At 32.9% G+C, this 12,146-nt stretch overlaps 3 protein-coding genes across 5 annotated transcripts; 1 reads left to right on the forward strand and 2 right to left on the reverse strand.

The window, feature by feature from the left end:
* Positions 1-5,647: 5,647 nt before the first annotated feature.
* On the reverse strand, positions 5,648-7,919 carry pasi2 (Protein). 2 transcript variants are annotated; one of them, XM_011152717.3, is made up of 6 exons: positions 7,577-7,919; positions 7,220-7,310; positions 6,940-7,146; positions 6,730-6,859; positions 6,290-6,621; positions 5,648-6,170 (listed from the first exon to the last, which is right to left on the reverse strand). In XM_011152717.3, exons 3-6 carry the CDS (start codon positions 7,135-7,137, stop codon positions 6,069-6,071), a joined length of 762 nt encoding a protein of 253 aa, XP_011151019.1. In that variant the 5' UTR covers positions 7,138-7,146; positions 7,220-7,310; positions 7,577-7,919; the 3' UTR covers positions 5,648-6,068. The 2 variants fall into 2 exon arrangements, with proteins under 2 accessions (XP_011151019.1, XP_011151018.1); XM_011152716.3 differs by having other exon boundaries at positions 7,564-7,919.
* A 427-nt stretch (positions 7,920-8,346) lies between these two features.
* On the reverse strand, positions 8,347-9,895 carry LOC105190154 (sulfatase-modifying factor 1). Of its 2 annotated transcripts, XM_011152712.3 has the most exons (5): positions 9,683-9,857; positions 9,211-9,591; positions 8,932-9,103; positions 8,664-8,847; positions 8,348-8,567 (listed from the first exon to the last, which is right to left on the reverse strand). In XM_011152712.3, the coding sequence occupies exons 2-5, from the start codon at positions 9,536-9,538 to the stop codon at positions 8,412-8,414; spliced, it is 840 nt and encodes a 279-aa protein (XP_011151014.1). In that variant the 5' UTR covers positions 9,539-9,591; positions 9,683-9,857; the 3' UTR covers positions 8,348-8,411. The 2 variants fall into 2 exon arrangements, with proteins under 2 accessions (XP_011151013.1, XP_011151014.1); XM_011152711.3 differs by having other exon boundaries at positions 8,347-8,567; positions 9,211-9,895.
* Positions 9,896-10,094: 199 nt separating this feature from the next.
* On the forward strand, positions 10,095-11,752 carry meigo (Solute carrier family 35 member B1 homolog meigo). The gene is made up of 2 exons (XM_025297751.1): positions 10,095-10,788; positions 10,885-11,752. The coding sequence occupies exons 1-2, from the start codon at positions 10,402-10,404 to the stop codon at positions 11,458-11,460; spliced, it is 963 nt and encodes a 320-aa protein (XP_025153536.1). The 5' UTR covers positions 10,095-10,401; the 3' UTR covers positions 11,461-11,752.
* The last annotated feature ends 394 nt before the right edge of the window (positions 11,753-12,146 follow it).

Below are 12,146 nucleotides of genomic sequence, written 5' to 3' on the forward strand. Positions count from 1 at the left end.
ATATCAGTATTTTAACCGAGTCTTATTGTATTAATAATGTGATAATTTTGATAATTCTTAACATGAGTATAAAGCGTTTAATTATACTGTCTCGGCCGGGTCTATCCATCTCATCTCCGTATTGTAAATAAATAATTTAATAAATATGGCATGTTATAATATTTTCAGTTTCCAGATTCTATTTAATCTATTTTTCAATTGTAAAGATTTGTATTGTGTATTTGTACAATAAATAAAAAAAATTATACACTCTATACACACAAATATTAAAGTATTCCTCGATTACGAAAAGTATGTAAAATTCATCAGACTATAATTTACACATAAATAATGACAACGATGTGCTTCAAGAAGCATTTTACAACTTAAGATCTCTAGTTTTGATGTGCATCGTCGAACATAAAAATTATTTAATTATTATAATGTTATACAAATATAAATAGAAAAATTCATCAAATATTAATATTTTTTATAAAGTTTGTCAAGTTATATTTTTCAAGTTATATGAAAAGACTTTGTACACAAATACTGTCTGCAATACTTAAAAGTACTAATTTTTTATTTTAATTTGCATAGTATATAGATTATGGTACGATTTATTTCTACCAAGTTGTTAAACATCGAAGCAAAGAGCGTTCTATTAGGCTTCATCGCTTATAAAAAAGAAAATAATAAATGTATGATGACTATCAACAAATCAATGCTAAAAAGCTAAAAATTCCCTTCTTAAAACGCATTTGTCGCAAATTTTTTACTTAGATTAATTTTCTATGTAACATATTAATCGAAATACATAGGTCAAAATTAGACTATTTTTTATTTAACTTAATGCAATTTAGTAAAACACGATGGCAAAGTTATAATATTAATATGGCTAAAAAGTAGAGACTTCAAGTTGCAAAATGCTTTTCGAATCATCTCGATATTGTTATTTTTAGAGCATTTACAGCCTGTTAAATTCCGTATATTTTTTTTAAATCAAATAGAAGTTGAATTGTTGAATTGTACCTCGGTTCCTCGTCAAGGAAAGTGGCGGCTCGTAGCGGAGACTTGCGAACTAATTTCGAACAAAATAATGGGTCTAAGGAATGACCACTCTGTTTTAGACCCCTTATTTATCTTTATTTCCTCTCGATATAAACTTATTTTCTTTTCCTTATTTTCTCTCGAGATAGATGCATTTGGAGAATGCTTCATTCGAAGTTAACACCTTATCTGCACGTTGAACTAACGGGTTTAAAGAATAGTCAATTATAATGGTCCCCTTAAATTGTCACCGTCGGAACTTTTGACTATATAGTCAAAGGTCGAAAGCAACTCCACTTGAAGTTAGCCCCTTATTTAAATTTAAATTCAAATTCAAATTCAAATTTAAATTCAAATTCAAATTTAAATTTAAATTCAAATAAGAGGCTAACTTCAGGTGGAATTGCTTTCGACCTTTGATTATATAGTCAAAAGTTTCGACGAACTAACGGGTTTAAAGAATGGTCAATTATAATTGTCCCCTCCACTTGAAGTAGGCTTTTGAATGCCGATCAAAATAATAAATCTAAAAGGGAATAACTAAGAATAGACCCCTTATATATGTGTCGATCAAAATAACGGATCTAAGAAAGGAGTAACTAAATCTAGACCCCCTATTTTTAAACAACAAATATGGAGTTAACTTTATGTCATAGAATAGTCAAATAAAAGTTAATCATTCTTTAAACCAGTTCTTTTGACGGGCAAATAAGGAGCTAACTCCAAGTGAAATGTTCTCTAGACGCGTTTATCTCGAGAGAAAATAAGGAGTAAACTAAATAAAAGAATTATATTTAGATCAGCTATTTGTCAATTGAAAATAAGGGGTCAAACAGCTCGGCCATCTTAGACCCGTTGTATCCGAAAGCAAATAAGGGGTCTAAATTTAGTTACTTTAGACCCGTTATTTGATTGACTCATATAAGGGGTCAAAACATGGTTATTCTTCTTTAAGGCTCGTCTACAATAGCTGTAAGAGTAAGGCTGTAAGGCTGCAACGTAAGCTGTCGGCGAATGAAAATATTTCATTTCGTGTCTTGCAACCTTACAGCCTTACTCTTACAGCTAATGTAGACGAGCCTCTAGACTCGTTATTTTGGCATAATGGGTCAAATTGAGCTTACCTTAGACCCGTTATTTTGCCCGAAATTAGTTCGTAAATCTCCGCTACGAGCCGCCACTTTCCTTATCGAGGTCGTGGTACGACTCAATAAGAGCCTTCTACTTGAAAAATGATTTATACAACAAATTTGATAAGTGCACTTAAAAAATGGTATTTTTAGCTTTCTATTTATTCATTAATAAATATCGTACATTAATTCCTTTCTATCCTATAAACGATTAAAGTAATAGTGATCCTTTCCGCTTTAATATTGAATATCTTGATAAAAATAAATCGCAATGCAATTTGCAAACATATAAATCATCATGCAACACGATTTCCAGAAGATACATATTTCCATAATTACAGAGAAGTTGAAAATTAGATTGCTAAATAAATTGGTTCAAAAGACAGACTGTTTTTTCGTCGCAGGATTCAACTTCTGGCAGAAAAGTAGGAAAAAGTCATTGCTTCCGAGGGCAAATACTTTGATTGATGTATTCATACATTTTGTTATTGAAATAAATGTTCAAAAAAATATAAAAAACAACGACTTTCAAGAGAAACAACGGCTAAGAGAAGAAAATTCATCGTTACAAAGCGTTACATGATTTCAAGAAAACAATAATATATTTAATGTTTTCTTGTTAGAAATAGAAAATCTGAAATTTATACTAGTTAAATTGGCAAATAAATTTGTGTAAGTTTTTATTTCCGTTTTTATCACCTTTAATTTTTTGTATCTTTATTATCTACCATCCATCGAAGTCCATCGAAGCTGCGTTCTTCGAGGAAACTGCATGGCAAATCTAGCTGATCAAAAACAAAAAACAAATTTCCGGCTTGGTTATAAAATTAAATGTGAACATATCGGGATATATGAGAAATATACATTTCTTTCTTGTGAACTAATGATGAAAAGTGATAATTACCCTTTTGAGACTCCAGGACTTTATCATTGTTCGAAATGATCCGTACACAATCCTTAGCACGGTGATGACGGCGCATGCAATTCCATGTAATATGTTCCCTATGTCATAAGATCAATATTATACACATCATTTCATGATGATTAAAATTTCTCCGTTTGATTCTGTCAGGTCATGCAATTTCTGCGATGTCGTGAAAAGAATTGCGAATCACAGAAAGCGAGACAACTTTCATATAGCGATCAGCCAGCTATAATAGAAAGCAAAAAATTTCATGAGATCGTGAAACGAAAGTCGAATTCAGATCGTCCTACATTGTGACATTTCGATATTATATTAATTGTCAACGAATGGCGATAACTTTCGCCATACAGCTTTCGTCATGTGTCTGGCCATCGCTATGTATGTCATCACTGGAGCGCTCAGCTTAATCCGACGAGTCTTGTCGACGATCGGCTCGTTTCTTTTAATCGTGCTGGCTAGAATAATCTTGTTAGTCGGCCGTATAGTGTCAAAGGATATCTCCAGACGTCGTGCTACCAGTGAGAGTTTGGAATTATACACGGATTCCGAAGACGATCATGGCATCACAAGTGAAACGTCCCTCGAGTTGAAGAATCTTCCTCAAAACTCGCCATCGAATTGACGAGTCACTCAAAGTCATACAGATTCTTGTCTTGATCTAACAAGTTCGGTAGTTACTGATCATGTCTAAATAAAGGACTAAAAAACGATGAAATATTTTAATTGATATTTGGACAATTTTTACTTATACTTACCGGTTTAAAATAAAACAAAAATGTTTTCCAAAAATTTCTACAAACGATTTGTAGAAATATTTGTACGTTTATTTTAAAGACGCACATATTCTTCTGCTCAATAATAATAATTTGAACGTCAATCGCTCGTAATACATGGAAGAGGTAATACGAGGGCAGTTTGATAAGTCAGTGACTTTGAATTTTCCGCGCAGTAACTTTAAATGCAGCACTGCTCCCGTCAACTGTCATCTATTAACAGACTACTGTACAAGTTTGGGCAAGCTGCGCCATTTAGTTAGTGTTTGACAGCCATTGAAAGCAGACAACTTCGTGAATTTTAACGAAAATGGAAAAAAGTGAATTTCGTGTGCTGATTAAGCATTATTTTTTGCGTAAAAAAACCATCACCGAAACCAAGGCAAAGCTTGATAAATACTATGGGGACTCTGCACCATCAATTTCAATGGTTAAGAAGTGGTTTACTGAGTTCCGTTGTGGTCGTACCAGCACAAGTGACGCCGAACGTTCAGGTCGCCCAAAAGAGGTCGTCACGCCAGAAATCGTCGATAAAATCCATGGAATGATATTGGACGATCGGAGAATGAAAGTGCGTGAAGTGGCTGAGGCTGTAGGCATCTCAACTGAGCGGGTACATCACATTTTACATGAATATTTGGACATGAAAAAGCTATCCGCGCGATGGGTGCCGCGATTGCTCACACTCGACCATAGGCGCAACCGTGTGACCATTTCAAAGGAGTGTTTGGCGATGTTCAGCCGCAATCCGAACGAGTTTTTGCGCCGTTTCGTTACCGTACACGGAACATGGATCCATCACACCACACCAGAGACCAAGGAACAATCAAGACAGTGGGTTTCTTCGGGTGAACGTGCACCAAAGAAGGCCAAGGTGGGTCTGTCGGCCAACAAGGTCATGGCCACAGTTTTTTGGGATGCACGCGGTATCATTCACATCGATTACCTTGAAAAGGGCAAAACGATCACCGGCGAATATTATTCAGAGCTTTTGGACAGATTCGATATTGATTTGAAGCAAAAACGACCGCATTTGGCAAAGAAAAAAGTGCTGTTCCATCAGGACAATGCACGGGTGCACACGTGTGTAGCCACCATGGCAAAAATCCATAAATTGGGCTACGAACTGCTACCCCATGCAGCATATTCACCAGATTTAGCCCCCTGCGACTATTTCCTGTTTCCAAACCTGAAGAAATGGCTGGACGGTAAGAGATTTGGGTCGATTGAAGAGGTCATCACTGAAACAAACGCCTATTTTGAGGGCATTGAGAAAACCTATTATTTGGAAGGAATAAAAAAATTGGAAAAACGGTGGACTAAATGTATCGAGCTAAAAGGAGACTACGTTGAGAAATAAAACGCTTATTTGCCGAAAAAAATATCTTTTATTAAAAAAGTCACTGACTTATCAAACTACCCTCGTATCTATTCAATTAAATAAAATATAATTAAATGATTGTATGAATGTGGTGTGATATGTAACTATTTCTCTAGTACGAATTTACGTATACTTAGAGCAAAACTAAGAAATATAGAATTTCAAATTTATAAAATTGGATGCGGTGAAAGATATGATCAAGAATATGTCACACACTTATTTACAGTTTTTTTAATAATTTAGTAACTATTCTTATGAAAATAGTTACATAATCATTGTATTTTTTATACGTAAATATATAAACTTTTACAATATATATTTTTCAATTATATAAATATTGTAAGCAATCTTAACTATGGAGGGTATAATTGGACGGAATATGTTATGTATCATAAGAAATATTTGCAGTAACTATGCTTACTATAAATCTTATCATTCGTCTTACATAAGTTTTCAATCATATATAAAACTTGTCTCTAAAATCTACTAATAAGAGCTATTGCAATGACAAATAAATTGTATGTCTTATATTTCTATAAAAGATTAATATCCTTTAAAAATCAATTAACATTCTTTAAAAATGACTTTAAAAACGATACGTCGATTAATGCGCTTTTTGCAAATTTTAAAAAAGGCAATGCAGTTACTGTCATGTGTAATTATGTAATTCTTTTATAAATTCATTGTGTGCATTAGTTTAGATATATGGTTGTCATATATCATTGCTCAGCACAAAGAATTACTTTGATTGCTTTGTCGCCTTGTCTCAATGTGTTAGACGCGAGAAAATTTGCAAATGTAAAGTATAACATTATAATGTACACATATTATATTTAATTAACAGGCATGGCTGATACTGCACTGTGAGGAGTTGTTGGTCGAGATCCAGCGATAGAATGAGTAGTCGACGCATTTAGAGATTGCATTGTACCAATCTAAAATCAAATACAATATGTTAAAAGCCTCTGAATTCCAGAAAGACTTTGCTTTTGTATGTGTAATGATTATAATATGAATATAATTTTTCTTTTACAATGAAGCAAATATATCATACCCGTAAATGAGCTAGATCTTCTAATCTTGTTAGGTCACATAGTTCAAGATATAAAGAATATACAATGAGCCAACCATATGCAGAAACACATACAAAAATGATCCACAGAAGGCACATCAAGATATTATAGGCAAATATCATATCGTTTACAATGCTGAAGAATAAAAAGGCAAATAATCTGAAAACAGTGAATATGGCAAAACTGTATAGCCATGGTACCATTTTCTTCTCATGTTCTTTTCGCAGAGCCCTGATCAATATTAAAGAAGTAACAAAGACAACTATCCCACCCAACATGGTGAACAATGCAAAAACAATCAGAGCATTTCGGACTGAAAAAAGAAAATGCAGTTTAATAATTTTATTAATTCTTATATTCAATTTTATTTTATATCTGGAAAAATTATATAATCACATGCAAAATTTTAGAATAAACTTACCGTGTTGATTACCCACATATACAAATTCATATGATAAGATATAATATCCATAGTGGGTTGAACCAGGTACGGCTTGTGAGAGACAATAGATATCAAAGATACTTGTACATATTGTAAAAAATGCCAGACACTGAAAAGATGTTTATCTTGTAATATAATTTGATAAAGAAATATTTAGATAAGAATTAATTTTATTAAATGAAACCTTACCAATGAAAATATGGCAGTGAACATAGCACCTCTTTGTATATCCAATACAAACGCATGTGTGACTATAGGTTTCTGATACCATGGAATTTTCACACTGCGTGCAGATCTTGACGATCTCAAGTTTGCACTGCTGCGAGTAGTCACATGGGAATACACAGATGGTGTTCCCATGCTGGGTGACTTCTTTCCATAATGCATTTTAACCCACTATCAAAGAAACACAGATATCAAATATCAAAAAAAGTACAACATATATGTCAACAATTTCATTTATACTTACAAATTATAAAATCCTTAAACGCTTAAACAATTTTGTAAGTTCCTTATATTTTACAAGGTGTTTGATATACACTTAATAATGTGTATTTTTTCTGAAAGATATGTAAACAACAAAGTAGTGAATAATGCAAGTAATGTTTGACATTTTAATGTCAAATGTTAAAATTGTCTTCTGTGCTGGATTATATTCTCCCGATAATTATATTACATTAAAAACTGTAAAGATCATGTCAATATAATAGTGTGATATAATTTTCATAGCAAATCTATATAAATATTACAAATGACTCATAGATATTTTGTTCCGTTTAATTTTTATGCTATAATACTAAAGAGGATACTTACAAACTACACGTACATTGTATGCAACTAGTGTATTTGTACAACAAAGCACGCACGAAAGATATGTAAAATATCACGCATGTTAAATCACACACAGTGGACACGCCTTATCAAAACATTCGAACCATTAGCTATTCGTCTGTGTGTAATCATTTCTGAACTAGTAGTGTTCAAGAAATCCAATGTCACCAATAGCATATATTAAAATACACTAGTGAATTAATTCTAGTGAAGTAGAAAGCTCAGTGCACTCGAAGTGCAGTAAGTGCCAGCAAGTGCGCATCTCTGGCGCTCGTTAGACGAATTTCTTTATCAATGGAATCATAATAGTACTTATTCTTGTTTGATGGAATTATTTAATTAGGAACTAAGAAAACCAAAAAAATATAATTTGTAACATCAATTTAGGTCCAATGTTTATATATAAATTCATCGTGAATTCAGCGCTCAATATGTCAAGTAATAATAGTTGCATCCGACACACATGCAAGTGATGTATTAGCATTTGCATTTGCATAGATGTGCACAATAGATAGAAGCGCTATTTCTTATTCTTATTGTGTGATACCACCAAAGTCAATTTGGGATTTGCTCTTTTGGCTCCTAAAAATCTTAATTCAATTTAAATTGTAAATAAAATATATGAAACTACGTAGTGTGAATATTTTAAAATCCATTATATTAAAAAACAGGTTGGTATTTTTTATATTTTTCGAGAGAAAAGCAGAATTTTGAGAATGTGATATATTTTGGTTTCAAAGAGAAATATATTTTATTTATAAAATTATATTCATAATATTATCTTTCATATATTACTTTTCACCTTTGAGCCTTTTGGAATGTTATCTCACTTATGTTGACATTGCACATCTGAAACCTAAGTTTCCAGCTGACGTGTCGGGTGTATTTTGACTACGTGCAGCACATCTGTATCTATGGCAATAATTTTTATGACAAAGGTAGGAACCACCTTTTTTAACTTTATTGGTACCGCTAGGTGGACCAGTCTGAAAAAAATTTAATAATTAGTTTATTATAATACAAATACTTATTTTATTACACAATACGTGTGATGTAGGTCTCAATTTCATAAAAATATTTACAGGGTTTGACTGCTGATCATGTGAGTGATTTGTCATCCACCAATCAGATGTCCATTCCCAAACATTTCCAACAATATTGTGCAAACCATATTTATTTTGTGGAAATGTTGTAACTGGTGATGTACTTTTATATCCATCTTCCATAGTGTTTCTTAAAGGAAATTCACCTTGCCAGATATTGACCCTAATAAATGTTAAGACAAATGTTAAGACATTGCATACAATATAATAAAAATTACAGAACATGCATAAAATAAGTTTAACTGACTTATGTTGATCCTTTGGCATTATTTTATTTCCCCAAGGATAGTGTCTATCAGAAATATTACCACGACAGGCAGCTTCCCATTCTGCTTCAGTTGGTAATCTCTTCCCCAGCCAACTGCAATAAGCAGTTGCATCGTTCCAAGAGACATGAACAACAGGATGATCCATTCTGGCTAAATATCTTTTAGTTAATTAATTTCTTAACTTGTTATAAGACAGTTTTATGAATCATAGTCTTAGGAACAAAGTGTTACAAATTCTCTTTCTTTTAAATACTTACAGGTGATATTCGAGTCTGGACCTTCTGGATGTTGCCATGTAGCTTTCTTCACAGGTAACCACCAAGGAGCTTCCGCAACTGCTTGCTTAATCGTGTTTTTTGTATTTTGCGACAAAAGACCTTCGAAGACGAAGGAATCTCCAAAACGTTCTGCTTCTGTTGTATACCCAGTGGAGCTTACAAAAGCTGCGAATTCTTCATTGCTCACCTCATATTTATCGATATAAAAACTATCTAACAGTACTTCACGTTTTGGCCCTTCTCCGTCAACTACGAAAATCGGATTGTTTGTTCCCACAAAATATGTACCGGCAATAATTTCGACCATTTTTCCCGTTTGCTCATTGTTTGTGTCATCAGTCGTGATCACTTTAGAATTATCTATAACACAATATTCTTCCTTATGGGGAATGAAACTGAGTAGCCGGTTCAACTGTTTACCACAATGACAGTTATCTTTCATAGCACTCACAGCCAAGTAGCAGTAGCCAAATATTGTTAACACTTTGTACAAAGGTATCATTTTTGTTGAAAGACCGAGTTCACTGAGTTATATTCTATATCGTTCAACGTCATACAATCACAATCATGATTACATCATTATCAGTAAAAATTTCTCCTTTCTTTCTTTCTTTCTTTCTATAGCTGGGGAAAGTGGATATCCCCATACGCCATTCCTTAATTATCAGTAAAAATATAAAGAAACAGGTAACACTGCAAATAATATTTTCGAATTGACAATTGGTCGCTTGAGCGTTCTTCTTTCTTATTGGATATTATTGGATCTTATTGGATCAGATAAAAACGGTATGATATCCGCGGTGACAGATATACCATTGATGTCAAATGGACTTAACCTTATTTTATACCGTGTTACACTCAAAATTTACAAGCAGGCAATTATCTGCTTATACATCAGTATAAAATTGATTACTATTGACTCAAGTTAGAAATTTTATGTGGGCAGCTCTCAATTGGCCGTTTGCGTATATTTGCAGCGAAATTTGAAAATTGTTTCAACTACAAATTGTACACCGGACTTTAGCTTCGTAAGAAGGGATAACGTCAAACTACTAATCAGCCGTTGCCCGCCACGTACAATTTGTCAGTTGCATGCTTGCTCCGTCGAAACAACACGGATAGCACGTGAAGAAACAGGCTCTCGGTTTTACATGACAATTTGTTGAGAAAATGGCAATTAACAAGCACTCTAAGTTGTTGGTCTGCGCGGCCGGTATATTTGTGTGCTATTTCTATTTTGGCATGCTGCAAGAGAAGATAACCCGCGGACAATACGGCGACGAGAACAATAGAGAGAAGTTCACGTATATGTTTGCGTTGGTCTTTGTTCAATGTTTAGTTAATTATGTATTTGCCAAAACTATCCTGCTGACGGTGATGAAGCAGGGCGAGGACACCACGTCGACTCTATACTACTTTATCTCTTCATTGACATATCTGCTTGCTATGGTGTGCAGTAACATGGCATTGAAGTTTGTCAATTATCCAACACAGGTGATCGCAAAGTCTGGCAAGCCTATTCCTGTGATGGTACTGGGTGTACTGCTGGGAAAAAGGGTATGAAATCTGTTTGATAAGTCATCTATGGTTTCTGCAATAATTTCTATAGATCAGCAATTTTTTTATCATTTTTAATTGTGATTTGATTTATAGGTATATCCAATTAGAAAGTACTTATTCATTTTTCTGATTGTTGTTGGAGTTGCATTGTTTATGTATAAAGATGGTGTCGTCTCAAAAAAGCAATTGGAAGAACAATCGTCAGTTGGAGAATTGTTACTATTGTTATCGTTAACGATGGATGGACTAACAAGTGCAGTGCAAGAGAGAATGAGAGCAGAGCATAATACAAAATCAGGCCACATGATGGTCAATATGAATATCTGGTCTGTTATATTTAGTGGCATCGTAATCCTCATTTCTGGGGAACTCTTTGAATTCATCAGTTTCCTTCAACGATATCCTTCCACTATATGGCACATAACAACATTTTCTATAGCTGGGGCATTTGGCCAATACTTTATATTTTTAACAGTAGCTGAATTTGGTCCATTGCCATGCTCAATTATAACCACTACTAGAAAATTCTTTACTGTTTTAGGCTCTATATTAATCTTTGGTAACAATCTCACACCTAGACAGTGGTTGAGTACATTTATAGTATTCTCAGGTCTGTTTCTAGATGCCACATATGGCAAAGATAAAAGTAAAAAAGGAACTACAAATTAGGATATAATTACCTTTCCGATACTTGCTTCAAAGACAGAGAGGAATGATATATACTTCCACTGATTAAGTTAATACCTATCTCTAAAAGTAATTTATGATGTATTAGGAACATTCTTATTAGGAGCTCTGACAATAGGTTCAAAAAGCAAATCATAGCATTAAATTGATATATTTCCCATTTATATTTTTTGCAAATGGTAAGATCAAGTTCTAATGATCTTTAGGAATATGTTGTCACATAAAAGGTTTTGTATGAACTTTTCTACAATTGCATAAATTCAGTGCAAAAGTATAAAAGAATATAAGAATATATTTATTAATATTTTGTCATTTAATTTTTTTTATTCTATGATGTTGGTTTTTGTAAATGAAATTTAATTGAAGATAAACCTTTCTCTCACTGACATAAATTATGTTTCTTTATATTTTTTTTAATATATAATTTATGTTTAAAGACTGTCAAGGATTAACAGAAGAAAAATAAGCAAGGTATATATCTATTATATATCATGAGTAATATGTAACTTGCATTATATATATATAGTTAATATATATATATAGATGTGTATATAATACTAGCTGAAATTGTACAAAACAAGATAATGCAACTGCACAAAGAGACAATAGTAAACAAACCTTCCATTTATTAAAAAAGTACAATTATATTTGGTTAACTTCTATTATAT

This window comes from Harpegnathos saltator, unplaced genomic scaffold (assembly GCF_003227715.2).
Source record: "Harpegnathos saltator strain DR-91 unplaced genomic scaffold, Hsal_v8.6 scaffold10, whole genome shotgun sequence".
Classification (NCBI taxonomy): domain Eukaryota; kingdom Metazoa; phylum Arthropoda; class Insecta; order Hymenoptera; family Formicidae; genus Harpegnathos; species Harpegnathos saltator.